Source organism: Temnothorax curvispinosus, unplaced genomic scaffold (genome assembly GCF_003070985.1).
Source record: "Temnothorax curvispinosus isolate PA1 unplaced genomic scaffold, ASM307098v1 QBEX01001787.1, whole genome shotgun sequence".
Lineage (NCBI taxonomy): Eukaryota > Metazoa > Arthropoda > Insecta > Hymenoptera > Formicidae > Temnothorax > Temnothorax curvispinosus.
In genome coordinates, this window is record NW_020211567.1 from 315,769 (window position 1) to 332,331 (window position 16,563).

Consider the following 16,563-nt stretch of genomic DNA (forward strand, 5'->3'; position numbering starts at 1 on the left):
CGATCGCAGATTTTCCTCGATGCACACCAATTTAACGTCCCTTAATATTATAAATTCCGGCGCGAGTGAAACAAAACGCTAATAATTATACGTTATTATTGTGTTTTCAGTGCGTCACATTTTTTGGCAAATACGAAATCTACTGTCGTTTAGTAAATATACAAAAGTATGTTGAGAGCTTTTTTTCTCCGCCGAGCGTGTAGGGGAGAAAAATTTTAACAAGTTAAATCTCAAAATTGCCGAAATTTTTTCAAACAGATTTCTTCATTAGTAATCTATTTTATTCCGTTTTCCGCATTTTCCAGTATATCCAACGGACACGTCGCGACGCGGAAAATTTTTATTTTATGTTATTCCTGTGTTTTTTGCCTCATCGTTATATGAAATGAGACATAAATGAGATGAAATAAGTTTATGGCAATAAATGTTGCAACGTTATAATGGAACAAAATCTTGGCGTGCATCTCTGTCTCGCGAGCATGCAATAACGATCCCTTCCCCGGGGGTAGCTACCCTCTCTCGTACCTGTAACATCAATTAAAATTCTCGTGGTCGATGCGCCGCTGTTTCGCGCGATCCGACGTTTTTAATTGGATTAGAGTGAGACGGCTAGAGAGCGGCCGAGGGGAAGGTGGCTCGTTTCGAGGGTGCGAGATTGCGGGAAGGGGGTTGACGGGATATTTCGGGGGGGGGGGGGGGGGGGGGGGGGGGGGAGTTGGTGTAGTTTGCGAGGTAGCGAGGTAAATGACAGAGATGAGCAACTCTGTGTTCCCTTTTCCAGCCGATTCCACCGATGCCCGCCGCCGGAAGGGAAGCAGCGTCGCCGGAAATGAGGAAATTAACTTTTCCATCGCGGTTTAAATTCGCTTCCATTGAAAATTTCATGCCGCGTTTGAAAAATCGTCGGTCCTCGCGGCTTTGCTCGTCACTGACACTGCTTTTTTGTAATTCAAGCTGAAAGTTATCGCTCGTAACGTCTGACACATGCAATATACTTTTGCAAATAATACGGGGATAGGTTTTTGTTTCGGATTTCTCAAAACGAGCTACGATAAGCCGAGCAATCCTCATCACGCGCCCGCATCTGCATTCGCAACACGCCGCGTTAATTATGTATTCAATAAATTTTAAACGCATTGAAATGAATTCAAATTGCAGATTAATATTAAACGGCGTGCGCTAATTGGCCGGCCAATTATGCGGCGTTAATTAAACATTAGAAGCAGCGGCTGTTGATGTGAACACCATTTCGCCATCTATCCGATTTCTCGTCGAGTTAAACAGAGTTTCGTGTTAGAAACGGTGCCATCTTTGAATCGAAATTGCATTTACATCAAACTTTCAATATATCATCAGTTGATTCTGTTCTTCTGTATATATTTGCTGCACGCCGACTATAGAAATCCATAAGACTCATCATTTTATATTTATAATAATTTGCATCAGAGATATCCAGAAAAAAATTTAGTTGTTTGTAAATAGAATTCTATATGTATACACCATTTATTTTAATACATCCGTATATTAATATATTTATTATATAATGGTGTATTTTCAATTTTTTAAATGTTTTTCATATTACATGACACATAAAATTCTATCTTAAATTATGACACGATTTATAGATCTTATAGAGCGGACTTAAAATAAATTATTGGATAAAACTTTGAATGAAATTTATACATGTTTATTACATACTATTATTGACATTTTACTAGGTAACAATTTATTTCAAAATTTAATGATGATAATTCAACTAATATTTTTAAATAACATTATGTAAATAAAGTAGTATTTACATCGTAATGAATTAATAGTAATATATATTGTGAGATTAAATCAATATTTGTCTTTTATCATGCATCGAATGCTAAATGATATATATAATAGGATAAAGGAGAGAAGAACAACGTTATTAGAAAAGGAATATTTTATTACACTCAACTACGATCGTTACAGCATATTGATGTACGTATTAATTCTTTTTTATGCGGGCGCATAAAACATTTATCGTTTATTCCAATTACAGAAGGAATTCGAAACCAGTAAAGTTCGAATTAAAAATAAATAATCGACTTTCCAATAATCATAGCATAATCAACGGAAACGCTTTTATTTCTGATATGTCCTCGATTAGTGATACAATTAGAGCGTGTACGTTGCTGAAAGAAAAATCAGGGAAATCCTTAATCATAAGCTATTACACTTGATTTCATTAACCGGCATTTTCGTGGTTACTTATTATTAAATGAAAGTACACGAAAGTTGTGCGCCCAACTTATCTTTAGTATATCGACCACCAATTATATTACAACATATTGACTACATTAATATTTCACACCTTACAGCTTTGTTCGATTGGTTATGCAGCTGAAACGCGATTACGATGTTGAGTTAAAGTTAAAGTCTTAACAGCGAATGACGGACATTATCTTACTTGTTCATTATATAAAATGATGAGAGAGTAATCTGATTCGTTCATCATTTTCATCTGTCATTTAAATAATCAGTTGCGTTTCTCGCAACGTCATCGACAGATTATGGAAAATTACGTTTGCATTTCATTCTTTTGCACGAATTGTACTTTTGAAGATTCTACTACGAATCCAATTATCTCGATATCGCTTTAATTTAACGCATTATCACGACATAGGGTTGATATCACAGTCTCCGATTTAACGTGATCCTCCGATTAAACTCACTCTTCGTCTCTTTCTAGGGGGACAGTTGGAAAGAGACGCAGAGTGAGAGTTTAATCGGAGGATCACGTTAATCAGAGACTGTGATCCATAATTCTGACATTCTTTTGGCATCTCTTCCATAGTAGGAACCTGCAACGCCGATAGTCGATAAGAACGCGTGTTTCGTTTATGTACCGTACATCGGCAAGCGCATTGTTAGCAAATGTGGCAGAGAGTTATCTGTAGCTGGTAAAAAAATCCCTCTCCTTTTTCTCTCCTCTTTGCGCGCGATCAGTGACAAGTGACGAATATATATCGGATATATCCTCCAACCCCTAAGTCGAAAGTCGTACATACGTCGAGTTTCGGCTACAGTGGGGTGTCCTCTTCTAGGAGTTACCTCAGGGTCGGAGGCGGGGGTGGTGGTCATACAGCACTGCCGGTGTAAAAGCTCGCCTTGCCAGTTAGCCCGGACGCTCGCTTTCTCTTCTCGCATTCCATCGTGCTGAAAGTGTTCTGAGCGATCTGCGACTTTCGCTTCGGGTTTTGCAGGGTCATGCTACGTTGGCTGGAATTGGAGCTGGAGCTGGTACCCGGTTCCGAGACTTTCAGAATGCCCGAGTGTATCGTTCCAAAGTTTTGATATAAATACTGCGATTGAATGGCCGACACCGAGGCGTTTTGATTCTTCAACGTAATCGGGACGGTCTGCCCGGCCAGACTGTTGAATCTAGTGTCATAACCGAACGGGGTGTCCAGCAAGGATTCATTCTGCTTGTCGACGTAGCCGCTCAATCTAGAGTCGAGGAGACCTTCCTTGTCGACGAAACCACTCAGTCTGGAATCTACGATAGTCTGATCGGTGTTCCTCGCGGGGAACTCGGTGTACCGCTGCTCCTGGTCGGGAGGTATCTCCTTGTTGTCCGTAAAGGCGATCATGTTTTGCCTGGAGTCGGACAGAATCCGGGAGTCGATGAAGCCTTCCTTATCGGTGAAGCCGCTCAGTCGGGAATCTATGACGGTGCCCTCCGACTTGTCGAAGTTGTTGTATCGCGGGTCGATGTTTTTGCCGTCCGGGTAGACCGGCAAGACGTGCGACAGGTCTGCCTTATCGACGTAACTGATGGCCTGTGGATTTGACGTGCAAATATCGGGCGCCGACTTGCAGAGCAGCGAGGTTCCTTCCTCGGCTATTTTTTGAGGCGCTAGGACACAGAAGTGCGGACTTACTTTCCTCCGTGGGCATAAGAAAGAGCGCTTATTATTTTACAGGGTGTCCCGCAGCACTTCGGAGATTTTTTTTTAAATTTTTTATGGATCATTGGAATTTTTTCTCGGATCTCAGGATCCTGGGTATACTCGCCAATCGTAAGACCTCTACGGATCCCTCGGTCTTTGCAATTACGTAAATGTACGGTGTGCGCCGCATCATCGCACATATGCGAGACACCCTCTTTAGCGATAAGTTCACCCACTTTTGGTTGGCTGACCGAAGGGTCGGGCCTGCGACGGTCCCGGCGACTTCTGATGCGCCCTCACGAGATACTCCGAGCTGAATCCCCTCTGTTCCCTCAGCTTTCTCTCGGCGCCCGGGACCATGACCCTCACCTAAAAAGGAGAGCAGAGAGCATGAATATCCACCGAAACTCTAAACGAACCGCGACTGCGCGAAATACACACACGACGGTCGACGATAAAGCTAGGAATCCACTTGCGCGATCTCGGGACGGATGTTGTTTCGCATTTTAGTGGGTGGTCCTTTAATGGGGGGCGTCCAAGTGGATTCCTAACTAAAACCGCGCGATCCGATCCGCGCGGCAAGAGTTTTAATCGACAACTTCACCATCTCCTCGACCGTGGAGAACCGCGCCATGTAACCGGACATCGTTAAAACGGCCGCCAGTTCCGCGAGCATCAGTGCTAATCCCGAGAGCTGTAGGCACCAGCCGTAATGGTACTGAGGTAGACCGTTATCGTCCATTTGCATGCCGGCCGTCGACGGCAAACTGTATTTCCCCGGTAATTCTAGTGATGCGTCCGACAACGCTGCCGCCAGAACTATCAAGCCGCCGCCCAAGGAAAATCCTGAAACAGTCATATAAATTCTATATGCATTGCGATGATTTTGAAAATAATATATTGCAAGGTTTAATATTTCTTCCTCTTTAATAATGGTTGATTATTGAGTTTTGAAAATGATATATAGCGGCTAAGTTAAATATTTCTTATTTTTAATAATAATTGAGTCATTGCACTTTTCTCAACTAAATTTCAAGATATTCAAGATATTTTTTGAAAAATTTTAATTAGCAATGTGTAAAAATATTAATTGAGATCTCAACAAAGTAATAATTTTTTTATTTCTTTAACGCTTAAAATTAAAAATATAGATTATATCATTTTTATTACATGCGGTAAAATAACTGAAACTGCCTGTTCGTAGAAATAATTTGTCAAATTGTTAGAAATTTAAGAAATATGGAGTTTTTTTCTAAACGAAAAAATAAGTTTCACACTCTGTTAACCCTTAAATGCCACCCGGGGTCCAGCGGACCCCAAACCCTTTACAATGATATATTTTCAAATGGTCTTGCCAAAAATGGAGCTCATGCTCCCATTGATGATAGTTGAGTGATTGACCTACCCGTTTGTACACTTAGCAGTACTAAGTTTAATTAATTTTTTATATTATGTTAAAATTGAAATTTTAACAATATAAGCATTTTATTCTCTTTTCTAAGCCTTGAACAACACTGAAAAAAATTTTCATAACTAAAGATCAAAAAATCAATGAGTAAGGAGACATGTTTCATGCTGGGGTCTTTTAGACCCCTCATGTCATTTACGAGATTCTTGAGAGGTGTGGCATTTAAGGGTTAAATATTAAAAGATGAAGTTTAAACTAATACCTTGAGTTAAATAACGTTATGTTATTTTTAACTGCCATGTGTGTCAAAATTTATTATTGACCATAACGACATATTGAATAGGAACAGTGTCGATAAGAATGCTATAAGAATGATTAAAACGTCTCAAATTGAGAATAATTATACATTACGAATTTAACAGAGCATATTAACTATTATGAATTGCATTACTAAATACATTTTAAAGACATCTATATATTATTCCTTACACGAAGTTCTCAATTACGAGTAGTTTCACTCTGCACACAGCGAGGAGCTGAAGCGCAACTACCGGGAGCGGGATAAAATTGCCAAACTAGTAAGTAAGACGTGACCGCGGGACATGTTCAAGGATTCGGAGCATCGCCCCCGTACGCGCTATATCACGACAACAGTCCGCCGTGCGCATCTCGAATATCCGCAGTTATAAGAACGCAATAACGGAACAGCTTAGCTCCCGTCAGCTAACGTAGCATCGTCGAGATTGAATTGGCCGTATGAACGACCGTCGGCCTTTCTATGCAAATTTTTACGTTCGCCGTTTCGCGAACGTGGAAAGGACGCGATTAGATCGAAAACTAAATTAGCGCCAAGTCGAAATCTAGACGGAATGAGGATCTGCAGGAGTCTAATCAGTATGCGCCGTCATGCGCGCATGTTATATTAATTGACTAGCGCATCAATTACAGCACCGTCCGGAAAAGTGAGGAGAACCCAATAATGCTGTCAGTATCGATCACTGCTACGAGGATAATCTAACGGTTATTGGGCACGCTTGTGCTGGTCACTGGTGACTGCCGGTGACACGTTAGACGATCAAGGGGCTTAACGTTACAGCGATCGACTGGCATATCCTCGATAATTATTGAAATTATTGGCTTTAATTGGCAAATACGTACCTACGATCAAATGAGTTCATTATAGCTCTAAAGAACGACGTGTTTGTTCGTGTATGTTCGTGGGAGTATTTTAAGATGAGGAAGATCAGGAATTGACTATCGATTACAAAGCAACTTCTCTTTTAGAACGTGGCGATCTCGGAAGCCGGATATCGCTCGGTTCGATAAGCTATAAAGATTTCATTCCGGTCACCGTTGTCATGGGAATAAGTATCCCGCATTTGTCGAGGAAACGACGCCGCTCGTATTGCGAAGCGCCGCACGGTTTACGGAAAGTATACGAACGATCGAGTCATAATAAAAGCGGGATTGGCGGCCCGCGAGAGACAGCTTATGAAGGGGAAGAAATTGTCCCTTCAGTATTTTCGCTCGTCGCCTCACCGGATACCGAATCCTCTTCGACCTCCCCGACAAAGCGACTTACCGATATGATAAGATAATAATTTCGCTTGGGAATCAATTTATTTGCGACGAGGAACCTAATAGCTGCTGCGTGTCTTCCATCGATCGAGACGTCTCGGGGTGATTTACGATTTGAATTCCTATGGCGTGCAGCAAAATTCAACACGAGTGGATGTTACAGATTGTGAAGTTTATTCCATTGTTACTGTAAAATCCTCGTGTTTCGTTTATTCCTCGAAATGAGTGCTTTAAATACGATCCGTTGCCTAAGAACTGAATTTAACGTGGCACGGTTTCGTTGCGAGTCACGTAAATAAAAAGTTTGTAATATCCGCGCAAATTTTCCGCGCGGATTTAATCGCGAGGGACATTTTCGCAATGATGGATTGTATAAGTTTATCTTTGCGCGCGCGAACAAAGGATTAATTTTATTGTTACAGCTGGCAATTCTCGGTGTACCTGTGTACCGCTCTCGCAGTCGAATAATATTAGACTGCGAGCGAATGCCACGAATACACCGGCGGAAACTTCCAGCTCTGTCCTTGTTTCAACGCTCGTCGACTAAATTGCAATTACTGCTAATTAATTGAGCAAAGATCTGTCCTGGCTGCCGGCGGACGCAAAGCAAGGCGCGACTACACCAGGGAAAAAATTATAAATCAGCATGTCGATTGTAATTCCGCTAAGTTATATATAAATAAAATGGAGGTCCTGACAATCTCCAGCAATCGAGAAAATCAGAGAAAGAGAGAGAGAGAGAGAGAGGGGGCAGGGGAGGGGATTCCATTTTGTGTATATTATTTCGTAAATTAAAAGCGCTCGTAAAAAAAGCATAAATTAGCTTTGATCCTGGTACTTTAATATTGCATTTCTTTAATATTTCGTTCTCTCAGTAGAGGTTTATCTCTCATAAAAGAGTGAGCGAACATTTTGCATTCCTTTTTAAGAATTTAATTAGTAAATTCAGATTTTACATACACATAAGTCGTCATCACAGAGCTATTTTTAATTTTAATTTCAGCTAGTTTTAATATTCTACTCATCAACGTGGAATGAAATTAAAAATGTTTCGAAAAACAGGTATCCACAAATTACTTCATATATAATTACATGCGATATAATACTTTAATAATATATATAGTTGATTATAGAATATAAAATTATAATACAAAAATATTGAGGTTATTGTAGTTTTTGCATTATATCTTTTACTATTTTTTTATGCATTGGAGCTACGTATAAGAGTATAAAATCAACTGTTATTGAGAAGTTTATTACTAACAGCAAATTTTTAGCGTTATACGTAAATTATTTTAGCTTTTTTAGTAAAAATGTAAACAGTTAATTAACTATTTTATTAAAAACTAGTGAATCTAATATTAATTGTAATATTATAATACTTAAAAAAATAAAGTTTATCTTTGTTTTATACTTTAGAAACTGAAAATGATATAACTTATTATTTTTCTCCTTCAAATTTTCATCTTGAATGAAACGAAATATTGCGAGATTCTAATAAATCAAAAGAATAAAACTGTATCGCCATATTTCTCGCGCGACGACTGAATTTCATTTTCTTTTATTAAACTTTCATTTATTATACTTTTATTCTCTTTTATTGGATTCACAAAAACGATTTTTCACAATTCATTTAAACCACCATAATTTTATCGCCTTCGGGATACAAAATTTTGTACAAAATAATAAAAAAAATAATTAACCGAAATACTGCTTTTTGATAAAAAAATAAATTTTATTGTTCAAATAAATGCTTGGTTTAATGTACGATAATAGTCTATTCGTCAAAATTAATTTGAAATTCAAGGAATAAAATATATTAACGTGAAATTATAACGCTTTATTAAAATATATTAAATGTGAAATTATTTTATGAAGCATTGAATATTTCGAGGCAGCATACATTGGCTAGCATACAGCTTTAATATTTGTTTCTTTCTTCAGTCTTTTTGCGCATATAGCGCAGTTGTTACATACGCAAGATCTACCATTCGATACTCGGATCGATGGATTTCATGTATCATTCCATTACTGTGTCTCGGAAGATAATCACCAGTGAATAATTACTATCTATTGATCTGCGCGATTAATTGATTCGGCAATTAACGACTCATAAGCGCATCAAGGCGATGGCTGTTTACCAAAACAGATATTTCGTGCGACATTCGAAGTAAAGAATCGACGGACAATGAGAATTAAAAATTAATTTCATTTTGTTGCAATTTTTACGGGCAATAATTATTTCTTTAAAAATATTTATTTTGAGTAGATCTCGCATCGCGCTTTTGAATCTTCTGTTGACCTTAGCATCGTTATTTTTAAGTTAAGAACGCAAAGTAACGTATCTACCGTTAATTAAAAATATTTCGTGTATTTTAACATCGGGAAAGAGAACTGAATGGTTGAATAAAGTAACCATGAGGTCAGTAATTCATTATTTATATACTATTTGTCTCTTGCTTAATTAAACGTCTTCTTCCGTTTATTTGAATCATATATTTGTATGAGAAAAATGAAAGAAAAAAGCTTATTTATCATGCCTTATCAAACTTTCAGGAAAAGGACTTTTTTCACGAACTGTATGATTACTTTAGTGAATATTGACTTGATAAATATAAAATAGACATATAAAAAACTCGATGTGCACGATATTTCTGCAAATATTTATTATTTTAAGCGCTATAATTTGAATTTTATATTTGTATTTTGCAAATCGATGCCGCTCTAACGAAGTTACAACTCCGCAGCGTTGCGCACCGTATCGGTGAATGGCATATTACCTTCTATTTTAATCCGAGATAATGGATCTGTGAATATACTCATCGATAAATTTAACATCTCACAGATGCATTGTACACATATTAATATTATATATGTATACTAAAATAGATAGGTTATAGGGCAGATTAATGCAAATGTTTAAACCAGTCTGAGCACGTATAACCGTCTGTTGATCTATTGTGCATACAAGAATATACACATTCAAAGCTCATATAGAATAGAGGTAATTGTTATAGACGCATTATTGATCGGTTTAACCATTTACCGGTGCAATTTGGTGTCGTATTGTGCAACGAAGTAATTTCATAGAGCGCAAATTGTTTAGAGAAAATTTACACCTGTATTGCGTGTAAATGAAAAAGGAATAGGGAAAATATTTCACAGCTATTCTTGTGAGTAAAAAGTAGAAACAGATGAGTAATTTCCGGAGAAAAGAAATTATATCTTTCTCAATTTATATATATATATATATACATTTCCGCCTCTGCCATTTTTTTATATAGTACTCTATATAGTGACAAGATCTTTAAAAAACAGCAAGAGATTAATTTTAATATTAACTATGATATAATCTATTAAATATATATATTTTTTAGTTTATTGTTAGATAAATATCAAAAAGAAAATAAGAAAAAGAATGAAATTAATGCTTGCAGATATAATAGAAAATATTGTTATTATTTAAGTGTATATTGTTTTATTTTTCTTTTCTTTCTTTCAAAATATTTTTCGAATAAAATTTAAAGTCTGTATTTTATTCTAATCTTTCAGGTTTATTGACAGCTTAATTTTATACCATTTTATGAAACAAAGCAAAATTTGAGATAGAATCAACCGAGCAAAAAGAATTAATATTGCTCGAGTTGTGAAAATTGATACGGAGGATAGACTGATAGATACGTACGCGCAATTATGGGCTTCAAGGCGTGAATTCTACGCCAATATGGTTGGTCAATTTCTTTTCCTTGTAACTTGAAAAATGTATTAAAGCTTCGATATTTTCGATTATTAGGATTTTTAGGTTTAATTTTCACCAATAAGCTTTTATTATATAGATTTTCAAGATCGTCGTTAGATTTACATGTCTTCTTATGCGAGAGCTAGAGTTCAATTTCGGTTATATATCTTATCGAGTTCACCGCGTTTCCTCCTCGTTCCTCGTCCCTCGCTTCGCTCATCCTTCGGCTGTACATCGAAACCTAATTCGTCAGCGGTAATTATAATCTACCGGTTAAACAGGGTCGAAAGTTGTCGGGTCATTGCACTCTCTTTCATCCAGGCCTGCTCATGACTTCCCCCCTCCTCCCGGTCACGTAACACGCGTGTATCCCTTGTGTTCGGTCCCTTGAAAGTGCTCGGTCCCTTAGATCAAAGTTGACAAACTTGATTCACCTTATTGGAGCCTGGGCTTTCACCTAGGTATCGGTAGGGATTAGTTCGGCACTTGTAGCACGCTTTGCCAATCTTGGCTAATCAAACTACGGAACCGGACATTCCAGCCGGAAGTGGCCGGAGATCCCTCGTTTCTTACCGCGAAGCGCCAGGCGATTGAGCACGGCGCATGTACTAGGAATTACTGATAGTCGATCACGTATTGCTTGAGGCTCGAGTTGCGCAAACAAACTTCATTACTGTTATTCAAATAAACAAAATTGTTGTTCTAACACCTACAGTGCGGAGAGAATCCGCATTTACATTTCTGGAGCAGGTTTTTTTTTTTAAAGAGCAACTCGATAATGTTTAATAAAATAAATTGTGTATTGTTCTTTTTTGACACATTACAGCAGGCTATTAAGAAGCACAAAAATCGTGCTAATTAGTATTTTATTAATTAGCACGATTTAGCACCGTTGTTAATATTAATATTGATAGCTTATTACGATAGATTTTGCGTTAATATCGTTAATGACAGAAAGGTATAGTAACAACAACGATAATGGAGATAATCGTGCGAGATACTGCATGAATAAATAAAAATCGCGACGTGCAGATCGACGTGGGTGCGCGTGTACATTGCAATCACGTCGGTGTTGGGGCGGACAGGGGGCGCAGGGGGCCGAGTCGACGCGCGTGCCGTACACGGCCGTGATATGTTGCTGGCGGGTCAAGTTATTTAATCCCGCCGGTATAAACCATAGCCGGCACGTCCGAAATTTATGCACCGGAGCCGCGCCAGAAATGCACGCCGCGCGGCTCGAAATATTCGCGCGCACGCCCTACCCGGAAGGACCGTTCCCCGCATCGTCAGTCCCCGGCGCGACGGGTGGGCCGCCGTGCCCCGGCGTTACGGGAACCCGCTGGAACCGACGCCCGGCTCTCCCCCAGCTATTCCGCGATTTACAGAACTCGATATTCCGAGATCGCGCGCTTTTTCCTCTTTTTTTTTTTTTTTTTTTTTAGCGACCGCGATAAATTTTGTCGCGCGCGCGTTGTTCCGATCCAGCTGTTTGCATAAACAATTGCGATCTTTTTTCAGCGCTCAGCCTATGTCCCGTTATCTGCGGTTATCGTGTACCGAATGCCTAACCAGGGTTGCCCCGTTTGTGCCAAACGGATATTTCCTTTTTTTTTGTTTTGCGAATTTCTTATTCGAAGAATTCGCAAACTCAATCAGATTTTGTTGCAAATTATAATTATTTGATAACAGAAAGTAACGGCTCTCTCGGCTAATCAAGTTTCGCGAGCGCAAATGAAGGATAATCTCCTTTTCATTAGCTCTAAGTGGACTTTATTTTAACAGAATTTTAACGCGAAGCTCTCAGTTAACCTGGATGTGTCTGAAAAGTTTGGCGGCGTATCTTGGAATTATCTCACACATTTCTCTTCTTTAAAATTCTCTTCATATAATTACTACATACTTTTTCGCCTTTGATGATTCCACGCTATGCGGAATTATTCTTCTGCTTCCGTCTGTTTGTCGATCGCTTCTCTGTGTCTTCTGTATTTTTAATACGCGCGATAAATTAATTAAAATTAAATCCCAGAAAGAACTCCCGTGGCAGACGGAAGGTATTTTTCTCGGTATTTTTAGTCGCGATCTGAAATTAATTAAAAAATAGGAATAAGAACCAACGGCAACCGCGCGCGGCTGTCTGTCAGCGGGTTCGTTTGCGTGTCGACGCATTCCTCGTCTCGTCCGTCTTGAGAGCGTGCTCTAAAACCAGGCAAATGCATTCCTGCAGGGGCTTGCGGCGACCGCTCGTCGCCGTCGCCGTTGGCGCTGTCGTGGGAATTAGATCGGTCATCCGATATCACAGACGATATTCTCGAAATTCGAACGCCCTGTATTAATATTAAATTCCGGACCTGCCGAGGAGCCGACGTTAGCCGCGGAAATTACACGCCCAAATGCGGCCAATAACGCGTGATGTACATCGACACGTTTTACTCCGCTTCGCGTCTGCGAAATTGCGAATTTTCCGCGGACTTTGCGATTCGATCAGGCTACTTTTTTTCATCCACTCTTCGAAGTTTGCTGTTGTAAAATTTTCTTCTCGCGTGACCGGCTTTCCTCGTCATTTTCCATAAATCAAACAGCCCGATTTGTGTCCACTCGCGATACAAATTATTAATGTTCTGTTCCTTTTTTTTAAATATGTACGAATCGAATGAAAAGTCGAATAAATTATGGAGTTTGAATACATCAAAGGGATACTATTTGACGTAAAATGCAGAATATTGATATAGAGCAGGGTATAGATATTTGAGCGAGAGAATTGGCCTTTTAACGATCACGCTTATAACGATCCGTTATATTTCGTATTATTAAAGCGCATTCTCTCACAGGCGGCCGAATTATTCATAAAAAAAATTTCGCAGTCTCTATTTTGTAAATTTATTTTGACGATTAATAATCCGAATATTTCCGGCATTTGTTATGCACTCCGTGTATCGGAATATATCGCGCGCGACGTATCGATCGCGGTCGTGTTACGGCGATTAAATCAAACGCGATATCCAATCGCGTATTGCTTTTGGCATCGTCGAAGTGCGATTAATTTTATAATGCCGCGCTGGATAAAACGGCGCGCTTTGTACACGCGTAAATAAAATATATTAGCGCACCGCGACTACGTAATTCATTTTAAAAAAAATGATTAATGCCGCACGGTGGAAGACACGAAATATGGGAAATAATGCGCGAAAATAATGTCACTTCTGCCGCCCCTGGGTGTTTGCGCGAATTTTCATAACGCCGCGCATATCGGCGTTATCGCATATCTTTCCGGCACTCGATGCGCTATTAATGTCGGATATTAAAAATGCAGCACAATACCACGTGCAGCTAGAATTTAATTTAACCCCCGATCACGACCCCCTGACCCCTCCGCGCCAATTCTATAACAACGAACAAGTTTAACGATATATAACTGCGGCATAAAGTCACTTTATTATCGACTGAATTAGAGTAAGCTACACAAAACAGAAACGTCATCTATATTTTACGGCAAAATATCGCTATTATGTCCAATCTCCACAGCACGAGTTAACAACACTTGAATTCTGTTACATTTATCGTTGCAGCATAAACCGTCGGGTTTAATACAAAACCTTCCGATACTTCAGTAAACTTTGCAATTAATTTGATTGATTATTTATTCATCCAGGAACAAAAATTCTTTAACAAATTAAAAATATTTTTCTCCATTATCACACACGCACACATTATGTCCTATTATTCAAAATATTTCTTCCGCGTTTAATTATCGTCGCAGTATCGGATTTAATACAAAATTTCCTGATATTTTAGCGGAAACTTTTTGATTGATCATTCTATCTTTTATTCGTGGAAAAAGAAATTTTTTTATTTTAAAGTATTATCCTTTGTCATTGCACGCATGCGTTATATCCCATTATTCTAAGTATTCCTTCTTAATTATCGTTGCGGCATAAACCATCGGATTTAATATAAAAACTTTGCGATTGATTTGATTGATCGTTTTATCTTTCATATGGAGAAACAAATTCTTTGGTAAAATTAAAGTGTGGTGGCCGCGCGCGGCCCTTACCGAGATGGCAACACATTAATTAGACGCATTTTCTCGCGAGCGGTCGACGAAATATATACAAATTCGACAACAATATTCATCGCCCTGATCGACACTCTCACCGACGATCTCATCGGACGCAGAGAGTCGCTTGGTATTTTTGGGGACGCATCCTCCACATACCATCGTTACATCCAACATCCACTCCTCTCCATCACTATCATCCATGATCGACATCGACATACGTATCTCCAAAAAAGCTTGTCATCACACGTTATATTCCATCGTCCTAAATATTCCTCGTTGGCTCTGACAAGATCATAGACGTATATACGAAGTGTTTTAATTAATACACTTTCTTGTAGTCACTTTTTAAACGTTAATTTAAACGCTTTTTCGATTAATAAGTGTTTTGTTTTAATTCGGTTTTAGTGTTTTATATTATGCGTGTAACGCTTGAAATTGAAACACTTCGATTTGCAGTGCATATATAGATCTCTAATGTTTAGTCCATTATATATGTCTATGAACAGGATAGTAATATCGGCTTTTAGAAGTGCCAATAGGGCTGATGACTTACTTGCGATCAGCAACGCCAAATTATTCAGGAAACATTAAGCGGCACGTAAATGAATTCGCGTTACACCTAACACCAGTATATTACTCGATCGTAATCGCATGCCATCGTGGTACATCAATGCCGCGAGCATTATAGCGTTTTTCATTGGTAGAACTGGTGCGCACTCAGTGCACATTAAAGTTGTACACTGATTTAATCTCTAATATTTAAAGTAAAATGCAAATATTTCGACTGATAAAATTCCTAATACATATTTTACCAATTACCACAATAAAGAATATTGAGGATTTTGTGACTCGTTTATATGTGTATTAAACATACAATTTACGTTGATTTGTGTACGACTGCTTTAATGTGCACTGAGTGCGCACCAGTTCTGCCAATGAAAAACGCTATTAGTCTTGTCGCTATTCGCGCGGAAGTTATACGCGCGAAGGCTGCGACGGAATGGCTATCGGCCTATCGTATGTATGTATGTGTACAAATGTACCCGTCGACACTCCGATTCTATCTCGAAGTAATTCACACGGGCCTCTAACAAATTGGGATACACCGAAGGGTCGCGATACAGCATCCCTTATTAATTCTGCATCGGATTTTTCCGTGGATCACGAGCCTCCGAATCGATTCGCACCGTTTAACTCACCCCATTATCCCGCAGAAGATAAAACTGCATAAAAATGATCAATTCTGAGCTAGGTTATCTGTCGAGAAGATAAATGTTGACTTATTGTTTATTAAGAGTTACAGAAGCGAAACCACAATCTTCTCCACTTTTCGATAAAATTGAAGGAATCTTGTGATGGGTTCTTTTTCTTTAATTTCCAAATAAGAATACAACATTACGAATTTTATCGTCTATTGCGTGAAGTTAAAAAAAATCTTTTTTCAATAATATAAAGTTTCGCGCGTGCCACAATAGGTTGCACATACATAAATCTCAAGTACTTATCTTAAGGTACAACAGAACTTCGTGAGATGTAAATAGTTCCACTTTTGCGTATTTGTAAACACGAATGTCTTCAAAGTAAAGAATACATGGAGGATTCTCAAAGCGGAGGTAGACCGTATCCCACTTTCCCCGAATGCTTCCCACCGGAAGCGGGGGTTTGCGCAGTCGCTTTTCTTGTGAGTCGAGTGGCGTAACGTCGAGCACGTACTAAGAAGTACATCCCCGCGTGATAATAACGACGTCGTTAGGCGGCTGGACCACTTCATCTCACAATGACCCGTAGAATCCAGTGAGTCTGGAATATGCGCGGTCCCCCAGAATTCACGAAATATACCTAGGGTGTTTAAACGAAACCA

The 16,563-nt window shown here is 38.9% G+C and overlaps 1 protein-coding gene and 1 pseudogene across 1 annotated transcript in view; both read right to left on the minus strand.

Moving 5' to 3' along the window:
• Nucleotides 1–2,096: 2,096 nt before the first annotated feature.
• The window catches only part of LOC112468553, a 64,517-nt gene continuing 50,050 nt past the window's right edge, over nucleotides 2,097–16,563 (minus strand). The window contains exons 4-6 of the mRNA XM_025037779.1: nucleotides 4,525–4,766; nucleotides 4,157–4,289; nucleotides 2,097–3,886 (exon numbers count right to left, since the gene is read on the minus strand). Coding sequence (XP_024893547.1) covers nucleotides 3,108–3,886; nucleotides 4,157–4,289; nucleotides 4,525–4,766 — 1,154 coding nt within the window. The 3' untranslated portion in view covers nucleotides 2,097–3,107. The remainder of the gene's footprint in view (nucleotides 3,887–4,156; nucleotides 4,290–4,524; nucleotides 4,767–16,563) is intronic.
• LOC112468377 overlaps nucleotides 9,826–16,563 on the minus strand; it is a 17,894-nt pseudogene continuing 11,156 nt past the window's right edge.